The 14,871-nt window shown below is 40.4% G+C and overlaps 1 protein-coding gene across 1 annotated transcript in view; it reads right to left on the bottom strand.

Annotated features, from left to right (window-relative positions):
• Positions 1–235: 235 nt before the first annotated feature.
• The window catches only part of SLC2A13 (solute carrier family 2 member 13), a gene marked incomplete at its 5' end in the record, with an annotated part of 304,099 nt that continues 289,463 nt past the window's right edge, over positions 236–14,871 (bottom strand). The window contains 3 exons of the mRNA XM_039217667.1: positions 236–1,079; positions 7,004–7,156; positions 7,264–7,385. Coding sequence (XP_039073598.1) covers positions 853–1,079; positions 7,004–7,156; positions 7,264–7,385 — 502 coding nt within the window. The remainder of the gene's footprint in view (positions 1,080–7,003; positions 7,157–7,263; positions 7,386–14,871) is intronic.

Raw genomic sequence — 14,871 nt, forward strand, 5'->3', positions numbered from 1 at the left:
CAATAAAATATACTTATCAAAACTTGCTAGCTTATCTGTGCAAATGTATACTTATCACTGATGCAAAAACTACGTATGAAAATAAAGCCTTAAAGACCTGCTTTTCATAATGTTCCAAAGGTCCAGTGCAGAGTCAGTTTCTGCCATCCAAGTACTAACCAGGCCCGACCCTGCTTAGCTTCCGAGATCAGACGAGATCGGGTGCGTTCAGGGTGGTATGGCCGTAGACCAGAGTCAGTTTCTGAAGAGCTCTCACGATGTGACTTGGAGAGAGAAATAATGGGGAGTCCAGAGGAGATCAGGACAACTGTACCTCTGCAGAGGTACTTTTGAATTTGCTGAAAGCTTAAATGGAATTTACTTTCTAACAGCTGATCACAGATAAGCTACTTGTCCTTAGGAAAATTTAGGGCCAACAGGCCATGTTTTGACAGAAAACACCTTGGATCATGTCCCAGAATCCTTCTTCATAAGTATATCGTACATATCCGGCTCAGCTAGTTTAGCACTGATTCTACTGCCACTAATAATTATATATGGTCTTAGGAAAAAAAGGATACCACTGAAGTCACTGGATACAATGTTCATTTTAGATTATCTCAGGAAGGAGTTACATACATTTGTTCAATAATTATTAATTTAAAATCTCTAAATATTGTTTCACATTTCTGTTTGTGAAAAAAAAATGTCATCATGGTTGTATCTTCCTCCTAATCAAACATTCTAGAATATGAGGTCATTCAAAACTAGACTGTGGAAAGAACCAGATTAAAAGCAGGGCAGTGAGGTCACCAATTGCTGTTTTTGTTCCCCAAGTTTGTTTAAATACCTAAATATATTAGCAGCTGAAAATTATTCCACATCAGAAGCATCGTTGTCAGAAAGATGATAGTTACTTCCCTTCACCCGAATATATTCAATGTATCTCCCTTCATCAGAATCTGAGGCGCCACATGTACATAACCTGTTGTCAAAGAGTGATTCAATTTCCTCTAATTTCTTCCCTTTGGTCTCAGGAAGACAGCCATAGATGAAAAGGAGTCCCACAGCAGCGAATCCAGCATACAGAAAGAAGGCCCCTGCAATGGAAAATAATTATGTATGTATATGTATAGTCCTGGGTTCGAAAGTATACTTGATTGTGACTTTTATTTCTGGTCAATCATACATAACTGTGGTCTTACATGGAGCCAAAAAAACCCTACCGGGTTGCTTTACTCCTACTATTCTAGCTCTATGAACATAATACAATTTACCTTTCTAAACTCAAGCTATATAATGCCCAACTCAAGAATAATGATAAACTGGGTTCAGATGTAACTTCCACTTTGAAGTTTTCCCGTACTTCATTGACTAGAGATCACGGTTTTCTCTCCTTTGTACTTTTACAGCACTTTGCTGAAGCCACCATCATAATAACCAAGAAGTATTATGTGCATGCATTTGTGTCTGTCTTGTCTACGAGAATGGAGGCACTATGAGGGAGAAATTTCTTTCTCACTTATCCTGTATTTCTAGAACCACGTACAATGGCGCTGCTTCTGAATTCCTGACTCAGTGGAGTACATGGCAACTTTGCTTTCCAATGTCTCATGCCCAAAGTTGAGAAGATCAACCTTGACTTCTCCTTTACCCTCCCACCCAATATCCAATCTGTTAGGAAATTCTGTTGGATCTACCTTCAAAATATCATCCAAATATGACCACTTCTTACCATTCCACTGGTATCTGTGGTCTAAAGGCAATCTTCTCACCTGCACTATTACAGCAGTCTCTTAACTAGTCCCTTTGTTCCATCTCTTAGGCCCCCAAGGTCTACTAGTTTGGGTCCATAGCACTCACCATCTGACATACTATAAAGCTTACTAACTTGTTTTGTTCCTCGACTAGAATGTAAGTTCCATGAGATCAGAGAATTCTGCCTTCCCCTAAGACTATGCATGCCAATGCAGCGTAAACACAAAGACCTAAGTAGTACCTGGTTGTGTTAGAATTCTAAGTGTCAATACAGCAAGCCTAGATGGATGAGCCATATATGCCTTGTGTATATTCTCTATATATTTCTAAGATGGCCTTTCTTATATAATTCTCAATTTAAATATAAGAACCTAACCATAGTGTAGTTCCTGCCTAGTTTAAGGTGTTTAATAGAGATCAACCTGGTGAAGGAAGATAACAAACTAATGTGACAAATGACAGAAAGGATACCAGACTGGGAGTTGGAAAATCTAGATTTAAATTTTGTTGTGTGACTTCCAGTGATTTAACCTCCTCTTTGTGCCTCAGTTTCCATATCAAGTAAAAAAAAGATGGTATCTCAGCTCCTATTTTATATATTTATTTTTCAGAGAGAGAATGAATGGGAGAGAGGGACAGAGGATCCGAAGTGGGCTCTGCACTTGACAGCAGCGGGGCTTGAACTCACAAACCGTGAGATCATTACCTGAACCAAAGTCAGAAGCTCAACCACCTGAGCCATCCAGGCTCCACGCAGCTCCTGTTTTAGTTTATAATTCTATCAATTTCACAACCCCGATTGGGAGCAGACATAGGAGAGATGGTTATGAGATGCCTGAGAGGGAGATGTGCGCTTCTGTTTCAATGTCAAAACTGGTCTCCCCGAGGGCTGAGTCTGTGGCTTGTTTGTATCTGGGTTCCCAATGCCTAGTACGGTGCCCGACACACTGGAGCATTTAGAAATAAATCTGCAAGCAGATCTGAAATAAAGGGCTAAACTAGACAAAGGCATATTTCAAAATCAAGCTTTAAGCAAAACAGCATAGCAAGCAGTTAAAGAACTGAATAACCTTTTCCCATTCTGAGGAATCATTACAGAACGGGAAAGACATTAGGAAGACTACTTTTGAAAAGACATGCCTACATGTAACCGTTTCTGGAATACCCACGGCAACACTTCTTGGCAAGGCACAAGGAAAACGGGAGGGAAAGTGCTGAGCTGACCACCTGTAAGAACGTGCTCTGTGGAATGAGGAAACGTGGGAGAACTGCCCGGAAAGAGGTACAGTACCAGATTCAGGAAAAATACGCAAGGGTGACTAAATCATGGACTAGTTTGCTAGATTAAGTCACTGAAAGCCATACAACTCTCAGGAGCTGGACTTATGTCAGTCAAGTTCTCTGTTGAAAAACACAGCTCCATTTACAAACACCGGGGCCCTTTATTTCATTTGTTTGGATCATGTTAAATACTCCAGCTTATATGTATTTTTTTACGTCTTATACTTGGTAAATAACCAGAAAATACTACTAGGTCATCTGGGATGCATGGCTGAGCGTTACAGTGAGAGGAAGGCATGTGGATCTACAAAGCGACACAGGCAAACTCCTGAGGCAGTTTCTTAAATTCTCTTGAATTTAAGAGAATTTTCCTCATCTGTCTAATGGGGAAAAAAATAACTGCTGCCCTGCCCAACTGCAAAGAATAGAACGAAATGTATGCTATATGCCGATTAGAATTCTGGAGGTTAGCTGCAGAAAAAAGTGGTAGCATTGTCAAATGCAGCTAAATGACTACGGAAGAAGGGTTGCTATTACAGATAGAACAGAACAGGATTAGCAGGACTGAAAAACTGGGAATGTTTTCATGCAAAGGCTGATACGGGAAAGCTAGCTCTTGGATAACATGGGGGTTTAGGGAAGAAAATGCAAACAGATGAGGTCCTGTGTTTGATTACAGAAAAGTAAAGCTTGTGGTGGAAGAGAAATGGAATCTTTAGCAGGGAGGAACAGAGAAAGAATGGCAATCAGGATGACAATACAGAAAAAATAAGTGCAGATGGTAAAACAGTTTAGACTGAATCAGGCTGCTAAACTCCAAAATCTCTAACAGAGCAAACTAGGTTTGGCTTTATAAAATATAATGTTGAGGAAACATTCATCATGTTTCACAATTTAGGAACAGTGGCATGAATAGAAAGAAATCAAATCTGTCAGTGCTCTGCCCTTATGGTTAAAAACAACGAGGTGGAACAGGAAGATTCTTAAAGGCCGTATAGCTTCTTGCTTGTGACCCAGATTCCTCATCCAAATAACATCAAGGAAATTCTGTTAAAATACATGACTCTTGGGGCACTTGGGGTGGCTTAGTTGGTTGAGCGTCTGACTTTGGCTCAGGCCATGATCTCACAGTTTGTGGGTTCGAGACCTAGGCCGGACTGTGCTGACAGCTAGCTCAGAGCCTGAAGCCTGCTTCAGATCCTCAGTCTCCCTCTCTTTCTTGAAAATAAACAAACATCAAAAAAATAAAATAAGGATCTGAAGAAATCTAAAGCAGGCAAATACCAAAACTGACTAAGAGGGCTCTACTTAACTGCATTAAGCCACGGAGGCACGGGCCAGCCAGGAAGGCTGTGACGCCCTCCAAATAATGGGCAAGTCCATTATTTGACTCATTTTCTTATTTCTCCTTAGAATGCAAGTGGAAAAAAAAAATGTCTGTAGTGAGTCTGTCAGAATTGGTTAAGCGCAGATACTCCTCAGCTTTATTCTGAAGGAAATAAATCTTAGTAAGAATCCTGTGTCAAGTTTCAGATTTAAACAAATATTTAATTGAATTAGAATCAAAGACCATGCCTGACTGAATTTCAGGACCTCAGTATAGGAACTTTGACACAATGCTTTTCAAGGGATCTATTTAGTATTTAGTAGTCACAAGCGCTCCACAAACAATGTGTAGTGACATTTTAATGACAATTTTTAGTAATAAACATTACTGAATGGGGTCCTAGGCAGACTTGTCTAAGCAATATAGTTTAGGAAGGAAACAAAATTTGAGGTTTTATGAAATAAGAAAGGAGGAAATAAGACATGGATATTTCAAGAGAAATACATTGTTATGGAGTATGTTTGTTAAATCATGAATAGAAACATGTGTCTTACATAAATCAGTAACACGGTGATTAAAATTTAGATCCAAAAACAGAGAAAAAACTTAGCAAGCAGCAGACCTAATGGACCAATGTGCTGACATAATAGAAACCTGCCTTAATGCAAAGCAAGACTTCTAATTGGATATATACATACATGGAAGTACAGCTGACACAGTTCACGTTCATTTCTAGTGCACGACACAGTGATGTGGTAACTCTGTACGTTCTGCCAGGCTCACACATGTTGCTACCATCTGTCACCACGTATCACGATCACAAAACCACTGACCGTGGGCCCTGGGCGGTACGTTTCATCCCCGTGGCTCACTCATTCCATAACGGGAAGCCCTCCTTCCCTCAGGCAGCTGCCAATTTGTTCTAAATGAATATTTCTGAAAGAAGCCCCGCTATGCCTGATTTAAATTTTATTTTTGTTGCCTCTTGTTGTCTGGGCAGCATAAAGTCAAGACAGGAGCTTTGCTAACAAAAGTCTTGCCAGCTAGACTCTTAGCATTTGTTCTACAACTTAACAAAAAATACTACCTTGGAGTACCTCCCTGGGTGGCTCAGCTGGTTAAGCGACCAACTTTGGCTCAGGTCATAATCTTGCAGGCTCGTGAGCTTGAGCCCCAGGTCGGGCTCTCTGCTGTCAACACAGAGCCCACTTCGGATTCTGTCCTCACCCCCTCAAAATAATAAAAAATAAACAAACAAACAAAAATACTTCCTTGGGATTTCTCTAAAACAAACAAAAAATTAAGCATTGTCAAGAACTAGCATATGTGGGTAAATACTTATTGTACAAATATTTACAGTATCAAAAAGAGAAGTTTCTGAATTTACATAACAAACTTTAATTGCCAATGGGCTAAAACTGAATATACTAAATATGTATCCATTTTAAAGTGCTGGTGCATTTCCTTTTTTAATAAAATGTTTCTAAATTTCTGTTAATGCAATATATCACATTGATTGATCTGCAAATATTGAACCAACCCTGCAACCTCTAAATTTCTAAATGTTCCCTGGGAGAGACCAGAGTTTTATAAAGATAACAGAAGTTAGTACTAATACATCATGTTCAGGAGAAAGGAAGAATAGATTAGTATGTTTCCTCATATTCAAAATTCATCCGTGAATTTATTCATTTGACAAACACTTCTGAGTGCGTATCAAGTGAAGACGAGGCCCTGGAAGGCACTGGGAATACAATGGCAACCCAGGCCTAAGCTCCATCGATTTATGGTCCAACCATGGGGTGTGTGTTCTTGCAAAAAGGAATGTAGTGCCCAAAGCATGGGATGGGGTGGGATGAATGATGGGGAGGGGATCAGAGAATGGTCTAAGCAACAGACACTCCATATACATACAGCGACTTATGGGAATATCTTGTGATATTCCATCATTTAAAATCCAATTACAAACTACTGGCTCATGGACAATGAAGAAATTCTCTTGCTAAAGAGAAAAACTTTTCATTTTAGTAAAAATGGACTTGAAGTAGCTTCTTAAAGTTTTTTCCTGAAAGCCACTTCCTAATATTGTTTTGAATATGGTCCACACATTTTCACATAAACACCTCCGTCAGGTTTATGCTTTTGGCACTGGCAAGTGCTGGTCTGGGTGGACACTGCAATTACCATGCCGTGGCCTGAACAGCATAGGTGATCTAGTGGAAGGCATACATCACAGCATGACTTGGGGGAGCTACTTGGACACGACTCCATCTCCATCATGAGATATCTTCAACACTGGCCCTTAGATTCCCTGCCTGCATCTCTTCTACCATCTTACGTTATGTCTCTTCCTTGGTGAAGATTTCCCACTGGGGTGACAGCTAAGAGATGTGTGGATTGGACAGGGTGAAGGCTATAAAGCACTGAGAGACAAGCAGCTTTCTTTCTAAGTAAGACAAGCTTTCTTTCTAAGTAAGAAATTCCTCTTCTCTTTCCCCAGATGCATTTTCAAGGCCTTTGGGGAATGACAAAGCCACAGAGAGATACTTAGAATAGCAAAAATATAACCATCTACTCTTTCAAACACAAATGATAATACATATTAAAAAAGTAGGAAAAATAAAAATGAAACTATAGATGGAAAAAATATTCTCTTACCATAATATGTAAGATACTCTGCTGTGTGTAAAAACGTCAGTGAAACCAACACGTTGAACATCCAGTTTATTCCAGATGAACATGCATTTCCTGTACTTCTTGCCCAAAGGGGATATATTTCAGAATTCACAGTCCAAGGCATTGGTCCCATTCCTGAGAAAAATTGGAAGTTTCAGTACTTTACAAAGAATCTGAAAAAAAGTAGTTTGTGTCCTCTAAAAAGAGATACTTTAACACAAAAACACAAAGCCTTTGTTTACCAGGTGCGAAGAAAACAAGATATAAAATAAGGCCCAGAAGTGCAGTCCAGGAGTATGGCGTAGGGCAGAAATTGTAAGCCCAAAATACTTCTTCTGTTTTGAATTTGGTTTCATTCTCACACCTGAAAAATAATGCAATATAAGTATTAACTTAATGTTTTAGGGTAGAGTCGCAGAAATTCAATGTGCTCATCTTGAAGCATTAAGGAGCTATTTGGAAGCTCCTTAATGTCATGAAGGAAAAGGAGCCATGATGTTTTTCTTGAAAAAAAATTAAGATTTAAATATACAGGATTAGCTGTGAAGCTCACATAGAATATTTTAGGTCTGAATATAATTCAAGAGAGCTGTGTGTACAGGTCAACAACAACAACAAAAAAAAAATTGTCTAATTAAAAAATGGTCAGAGGATCTAAACAGACATTTCCCTAAGGGAGACACATAGATGGCTGACAGGTACATGAACAGGTGTTCAACATCGCTAATCATCAGGGAAATACGAATCCATAATCAAGGAAATTGAAGCCATAATGAGATATCAACTCCCACCTGTCGGAATGGCTACCATCAAAAAGATAAGAAATAATGAGGGCTGGTGGGGATGTGGAGAAAAAAGAGAACACTTGGGTACTGCTGGTGGGGGTGTAAATTGGCAAAGCCACTTTGGACAACAGGATGGAAGTTCCTCAAAAAATTAAAACCCAAACTATCATATGATTTGGTAATCCAACTTCTGGGTATTTATCTAAAGAAAACAAAAACATTAACTTGTAAAGATACATGCACCTGCATGTTCACTGCAGCATTACTTACAACAGTCAGGACACAAAAGCAACCTAAGCGCCTACTGATGGATGAATGGATAAAGAAAACATGGTGTGTGCAAACACACCACACATACACAGAGGAACAGGACTCAGCCTTAAAAAAGAAGGGATTTTTGTCATTTGTTATCATACAGATGGACCTTGAGGGCATTATGCTAAGTAAGTCAGAGAAAGACAAATACCATATGACCTTATATGTGCAATCAAAACAAAAAAACAGAGCTCATAGATACAGAGAACAGATTTGTGCTTGCTGGGCACAGAGTATGGGGGATTGAAATGGGTCAAAAGGTACACATTTACAGTAACAAAATAAGTCATCAGATGTACTGTACAGCACGGTGAACATAGTTATTACTGTATCACATGTGTGAAAGCTAAGAGAGTAGGTCTTAAAGGTTCTCTTGACAACAGACATTTGCAAATAATATATGGTGACGATATTTAATACCAAATCATGTTGTATACCTGAAACTAATGTTATAGGTCAATTATACCTCAATTAAAAAAACACATTGTATTTTATACCCACCTCATAGAAGACAAGATTTCTAGTTAGTTCTTGAAAGCTATAGTAACACTTTTGAGACTATTGAGTGTCACTAAGTTGTGGTAGGAAGACCTTAGAATCTGTAGTCAGGACAAGATTCAAATCTTAAAACTAGATATTTATTTTTTAAGTGGTTATTTATTTATTTTGAGAGAGAGAGAGAGAATAAGTTAGAGTGGGGGAGAGGAGAGAGAGGGAGAATCCCAAACAGGTTCCATGTTGCCAGGGAAAAGCCCAATGTGGGGCTCAATCCCAAGATGATGAGGTCAGGACCTCAGCCAGGATCAAGAGTCGATGTTTAACTGACTAAGCCAACCAGATTTTTTTTTTTTTTTAAATAAAATGGGGATAATGCCTTACAGATAATTTTAAGAATTAGAAGGGTCATTTGTAAAGACGTGATAGCATAGATGTAAGCAGGGAACAATGCCTATATCTGATTCCAACTAACACCTTCCCTTCCTGCTGTGTGCCCTTACTTATGTCTCAGTCACTCCCTGATAACTTTGCCTCTTAGTTCTATTGTAAAGCAAAGTGTCCTCTGGTCTTAGATTGACTCTCAAGTTGACCTTTCAATTCTTTACCTTAATTAAAACTGCAATTGCCCATAAAGCCATAACCCGTCCCCAAAACATTCTTGCCCCCATTGTCATTTTTAGACTCATATTCTACTTCTATCGACCGCTGTGTTTGAACCTTAACATGGAAGCCCTGTCCTTGCTGCTGTTTATGACCTCTACCATAAACACTCCACCTTGTCGTCACCATTTGACACGGTCAGTCGTATTCTCCACCCCTCACATCCTCTGCCACAATCATTTATTTTTAACTTCTGGCCCATATAATACTTTGGCTTCATAGTTCTTTATTTAGCCTCTGAAAGTGCAGAGAGGGCACTCTGTAGTTTGCTTGATTTGGAACTATTTTAAAGTCTCAGACTTAGAGCATTCCTTTTCTGATAACAAGCATTTTGTTTCCTCATTTCCTGTAATTTCCCCCACACCTAAGTCACAATCCTTAGACTTTAAACTCTTCTCAGTATTCATTTACCTTCATCAATTGGTGGGTGTAGACCATGCCAAAACTCTTTGTTGGCCTCTAAAATCCAACTTTCTTTCATCCATGCTTATCTGCCATTCTGTTTCAGTTTCCAGCCCTGTGCAGTGGGAATTTAACTGCCTTCAATCACCACCGGGCAAAATTATGGAACCATGCTGCTTGGTTCTATTAAAAGTTCATGCCATATCTTCTCATTGGGTCCCGAATTGTGCTTTTAAAACTCTTTCAGGGGCACCTGGGAGGCTCATTCTGTTAAGCATCTGACTGGCTCAGAACATGATCTCGTGGTGCGTGGGTTCAAGCCCCATATTGGGCTCTGTGCTGACAGCTCGGACCAGGAGCCTGCTTTGGATTCTGTGTCTCCTTGTCTTTCTCTGTCTCTCAAAAATAAATGTTAAACATTTTTTTTAAAAAAACAATCTTGTAAGGTCTTTTCTACTGAATTCTCTGCTTATTTCAGAGTAGGCATTCAATAAACTTTGGTCAACTGTTCCTTCCATTAATTAAAATATTTATTACTATCTTCTAGTACTGACATCTTTTCCTCTGCTTTCTCACTATGATGAATTTGGGTCCTTCTTTAAGAAGAAAAACGAACCTACTGAACCTCCGTTTTTCGAGATTTTCTTTTAGTTTCTTTCAGTTCTTCTCCTACCTCCATTGTAAACAGGTCTCTTGCCTTTTCTAAGGACCTGCACCTCCTTCTCCTTTGCCTTCTGTCTCCTCTCAGGTCACATTCCATCAGTCTGTCTTTTTCTGCCATTTACAGTTGCTTCTGACTTGAACCTTCCCTTCTGTTTATAACACACAAGATCACTGCTACTCAGCTGTTCAAATGCTCTCATATTACTAATACCAGTTCATTTGCAAGTACAGAGAAGTTTATACTGGTGAACTCTACATCCTCACTACCCACTCTTATATTCACAGCCCAGCTTGCCTGTCTACCTCTGTGCAGTGGACTCTTGCAGGGCTCTGTTTTCCTGAATCTGCTCACCCAAAAGTCAGACCTCCTAACCTCCAAATTCATTGAACTTGCCTTGATTATGAGGTTCTTTGATTACTCTCTGGTGGTTAATATTGATGACAACCTTTTTCTTCTCCTTACCCTTTGCTTTTACAGTTATATCTCCATCTGATCTCTCCGATGTATAGGTCTTCATTGCTTTTTAAGTGTATCTTTCTCCTCTCAACCTCTAAATATAGGTTAGAACCTTAGAAAAGGTTCTCTTGTGGGGCCTGTCGTTTGTCTCTTAAACATCTCATCTAATTTTAATTATGTTTTAAAAGAAACACAGATTGCCACATGCAGTATCTCACTTGGATGTGTGTGGAGTCTTAGAATCTAGACCACACTATGTTCTCCTACAAACGGATCCTGACAGCTTGTTTGGGGGTTCTAATAGGTGTGCAATTCTCACATACCCTTGATGGAAGATCAGCCCTCCTCTATCCAGGAAGGTCATCCTCTTTGAGTGCACAGCTACAGGAGAGACGCACATGGAGCAGTGAGGGAGGAAGGGGACATCCATTTAGCCAGGCAGATCAGCCAAATCAACCCTGGCGACCAGTGGGGTGACAGATGTCACTGCCAGATCACCCTCACACTCTAATTTTAGAGATTTATAATCTCTACATGGATGCTCCCTGGTAAGTTATTCTAGCAATGACTTTTGTCTCCACTGATGGAATTTGGATATCTGCTGAATAGCCACCATTATCGCAGGCTGTTGGAACATTCAATGTGATAATGCATACCGAGTGCTTAGCACACTGAATGGCAGGCAGTGTACACTAGTGCCTCTTATGACGTGCCTGTTTTTAATAATATCACCATCCCTCGAAATGGGTTAAACTCTTGCAGTTTATCTTCAATGTTTTCTTACCCATATCTCTTTAAATCCTCTATACCGTGAAATCCAACTATAGAGGAGCGGCTAAGACTATGAGTTCTGAGACTGGCATCCTCCGTTCAAACCTAAGTTGGGACACCCAGATTTGAAGCTGGGATATATGTGATCTAGGAACTTAACTTTTCAAAGCCTGTGTCCTCCTCTGTAAAATAAGGGATTTTCTTGACAGCTACTCTAAATAGTTATTCTGAGGCTTACATGAGATAATGGATGCAAAGAAGTTCACAGAGTGTGGGTAAGAACTCATGATTATACTTCTTAGACAAAATTTCTTGAATCGGACTCTTTTCTATGTGCATCAGCACCATCAGAATTCAGACTCCGAGTGTGCGTCTCCTCAAGTGTGTGTGGCTCTGTAGCAGACTCTAGCCTCCCCATGCTCTGTTTCCTGATGTTCATGTACTTCCCCAGTCCTCCCTCCTTAGTGTGAGAGGGACTCATGACTTCTTTCCAACAAAAATGTGCCAAAAGTGACAGGACACAAGTGACTAAGTGTGTAAGATGACAGTGCTGCTTCGTTGAAGTCTTTCCCTCCCTTGTGGGTACAGATGCCACCCATTCACCTGTCTGAAATTCTCCCTTCTCAATGCATTTTCATCTTCCTCATTTATATCATTATCACCTAAGGGCTCTGTACTGTCCTATCTGAATATCCTCCCTCTTTTACTGTCCTGGACTCTCATCCGAGGCAGCGCAACACAAAGGTTAAGGGCACAGGGCCTAAAGTCAGGCTGTATGGTTTTGTACCTCAGTTCTGTTACTTACCAGGAGTGTAACTTTGGGCAAGTAGCTTAACCTCTTTTTACCTCAGTTTTCTTAAAAAAAAATTTTTTTTAATGTTTTCTTTATTTCTGAGAGAGAGACAGCGTGAGCAGGGGAGGGTCAGAGAGAGAGGGAGACACAGAATCTGAAAAGGCCTCCAGACTCTGAGCTGTCAGCACAGAGCCCAATGCAGGGCTTGAACCCACGAACCATGAGATGGTGACCTGAGCCGAAGTCGGACGCTTAAACAACTGATGTTTAACCGGGCACCCTGTACCTCAGTTTTCTAATCTGTAACATAAAAGTCCCTAAGAAACTCATAAAGATTATGCACAGTGATAAGTGAGTGGCACAAAGAAAGTGACTTAAGTGTTTGCCAAAAGAATGGCCAGTTTTGTATCTCTTGCCACTGTTTTCTTAAATCCCAATCTCTAGTTCATACTGATGTTCTCTATGGACATAAATGAGGCCTCTGCACTGAACTGTGAGTAGAAAACAGCAGTAGAGATCCCCTGACCAATAATCCTTCATCTTCATTTCCCAGCAATCAAATAGTCTTTTGAGTTCTGAAGATCTTAAAATGAGAAAGTAAGAAAGAGGATAGGGAAAGAGAGGAAAGGAGAAAAGATAGGCAGGCAGGTTCCTGGGGAGGAAAATGCTTACAAACGCTCAAATCACTAAAATTCACTGAAAAATTCTATTCACAATTTCACTCATTATTATCAAAGTTGCTTGCATGATCTCTTTTTCTGGAACAACGGACAGTATTTTAGGGTGGGTTCTGTGCAAGGTCTGATGTAGCTTTTCACCATGTGGCCATGCACGTGTATGTGCATAAAAGGGCGAATGACTCCTTGTCATCCTTGTGCTGATTTTAGGAAACCACTGCAGGCTCTGACTTGGCAGTACACACTCAGCAATACGTAGACAGCTAATGACTAAGACTGTGACATCACCTGACCTTTAAAATACAAATACTAGAAATCCCAACTAAAAGATAAAAATGTATATTCCAAATGCTATTGCAAAATACCCTCATGTTTTCCTGGCTGAGTGCCGGTGGAAGAACATAATGCTCCAGAGAAAGAACAAAAAATACTTTGACATCAGTGTGTGGGTTGGGATTAGAAAGAGCCATGCACTCTGATGGGACACCTCCCCACATTCTAGAGCAAACCCAGGAAATGGACTACAGTAACGGAAGCTGCTTAGAGGCCACTGCAACGGACAGAGTGGGAGACTCCGAGCAGGTGAAACGGGTCTCACTTTGCCAGACTCAGAGGACTAACTGGTACCAAGGGCATGACTAGACTGACACCTGATATGTAGACCGCATAAACGATGGGTTTGCTGTTCCAGCCATGGAACCCACAGCACTTCCGTTAATGATGCATCTAGAAATGAACAGCTCTTTCGGAAGGTGGAACGATTCTCCCTTGCCTACTCAACACCCACTCTGAAACCAGTTCAGATGTAGAGCTATTTCTGCCTGTTCTGTGTGTGTGTGTGTGGTGCCTCTCCATCAGATATCCAAAGAAATAACCAAAGGAACTAAGCGGTGCAACTACTCTTGCCACAATTAACCAGGAGCAACTCATCCCGTGCTCCCTCCACAGCACACTCTTTTTGTATTTCTCCTTAATTTACTGGGATGAAATGAACTGCTTCATGTTCACATATGGGGGATGCGAGAAAATACAAATCTGTATTTGAATTGCAAAACTTCAAATCTTATTGATCCACTCCTACTCACCGAGAAACCTAGAGAACTTTCTCTCCTTCCCAGAGTTTACTAAAAGATGTAGGATTTTGGAGAAGAGAAGGGGGAGCTTACTGTGGTCTGCCCGACACACCTACCATTCTGCTACCGGGTTTATCGCACATGCTTTCCTTGCCGGTTCCCTACTGAGAAGTGTGGGTGAAGCGTGATGATGTCTCCAGTTCCTGATGTAGGTCTGTGATTTCTTTGAAGATCATCATTAAGCTATCACTTCAAAGCAAATTGGACAACCTTGAGGGCTAACATTAATAGTTCTTTATAGGAATTTATGGTCTGATTCTACAGGGATAGTCTGAGTATGGTGGTAGAAGGGCACCTAGAAAAGGCGTACCCCTTTCGCTTTCATCTGAGGAGAAGTAAACAATGCCAATCATTCAGAGGGCCAGGATGATGTCAATTTACAAGTAACCCAACCCATGAGAAATTTTATCTTTTGGACATTCCATCAAAGCAATAGGAAAACCTACTGTTAAAAACCTGACTCATTATTGGGGCGCCTGGGTGGCTCAGCTGGTTACGCAGCCTATTTTGGCTCAGGCCATGATCTCATGGCTTGTGAGTTTGAGCCCCGTGTCAGGCTCTGGGCTCGACAGCTGAGAGCCTGGAGCCTGCTTCGGATTCTATATCTCCCTTTCTCTCTCTGCCGTCCTCTGCTCATGCTCGGTCTCTCAAAAATAAATGTTAAAAAAATTTTTTAAAAAACCTGACTCATTACTT

Source organism: Hyaena hyaena, unplaced genomic scaffold (genome assembly GCF_003009895.1).
Source record: "Hyaena hyaena isolate Hyena2069 unplaced genomic scaffold, ASM300989v1 scaffold_704, whole genome shotgun sequence".
Classification (NCBI taxonomy): Eukaryota; Metazoa; Chordata; class Mammalia; order Carnivora; family Hyaenidae; genus Hyaena; species Hyaena hyaena.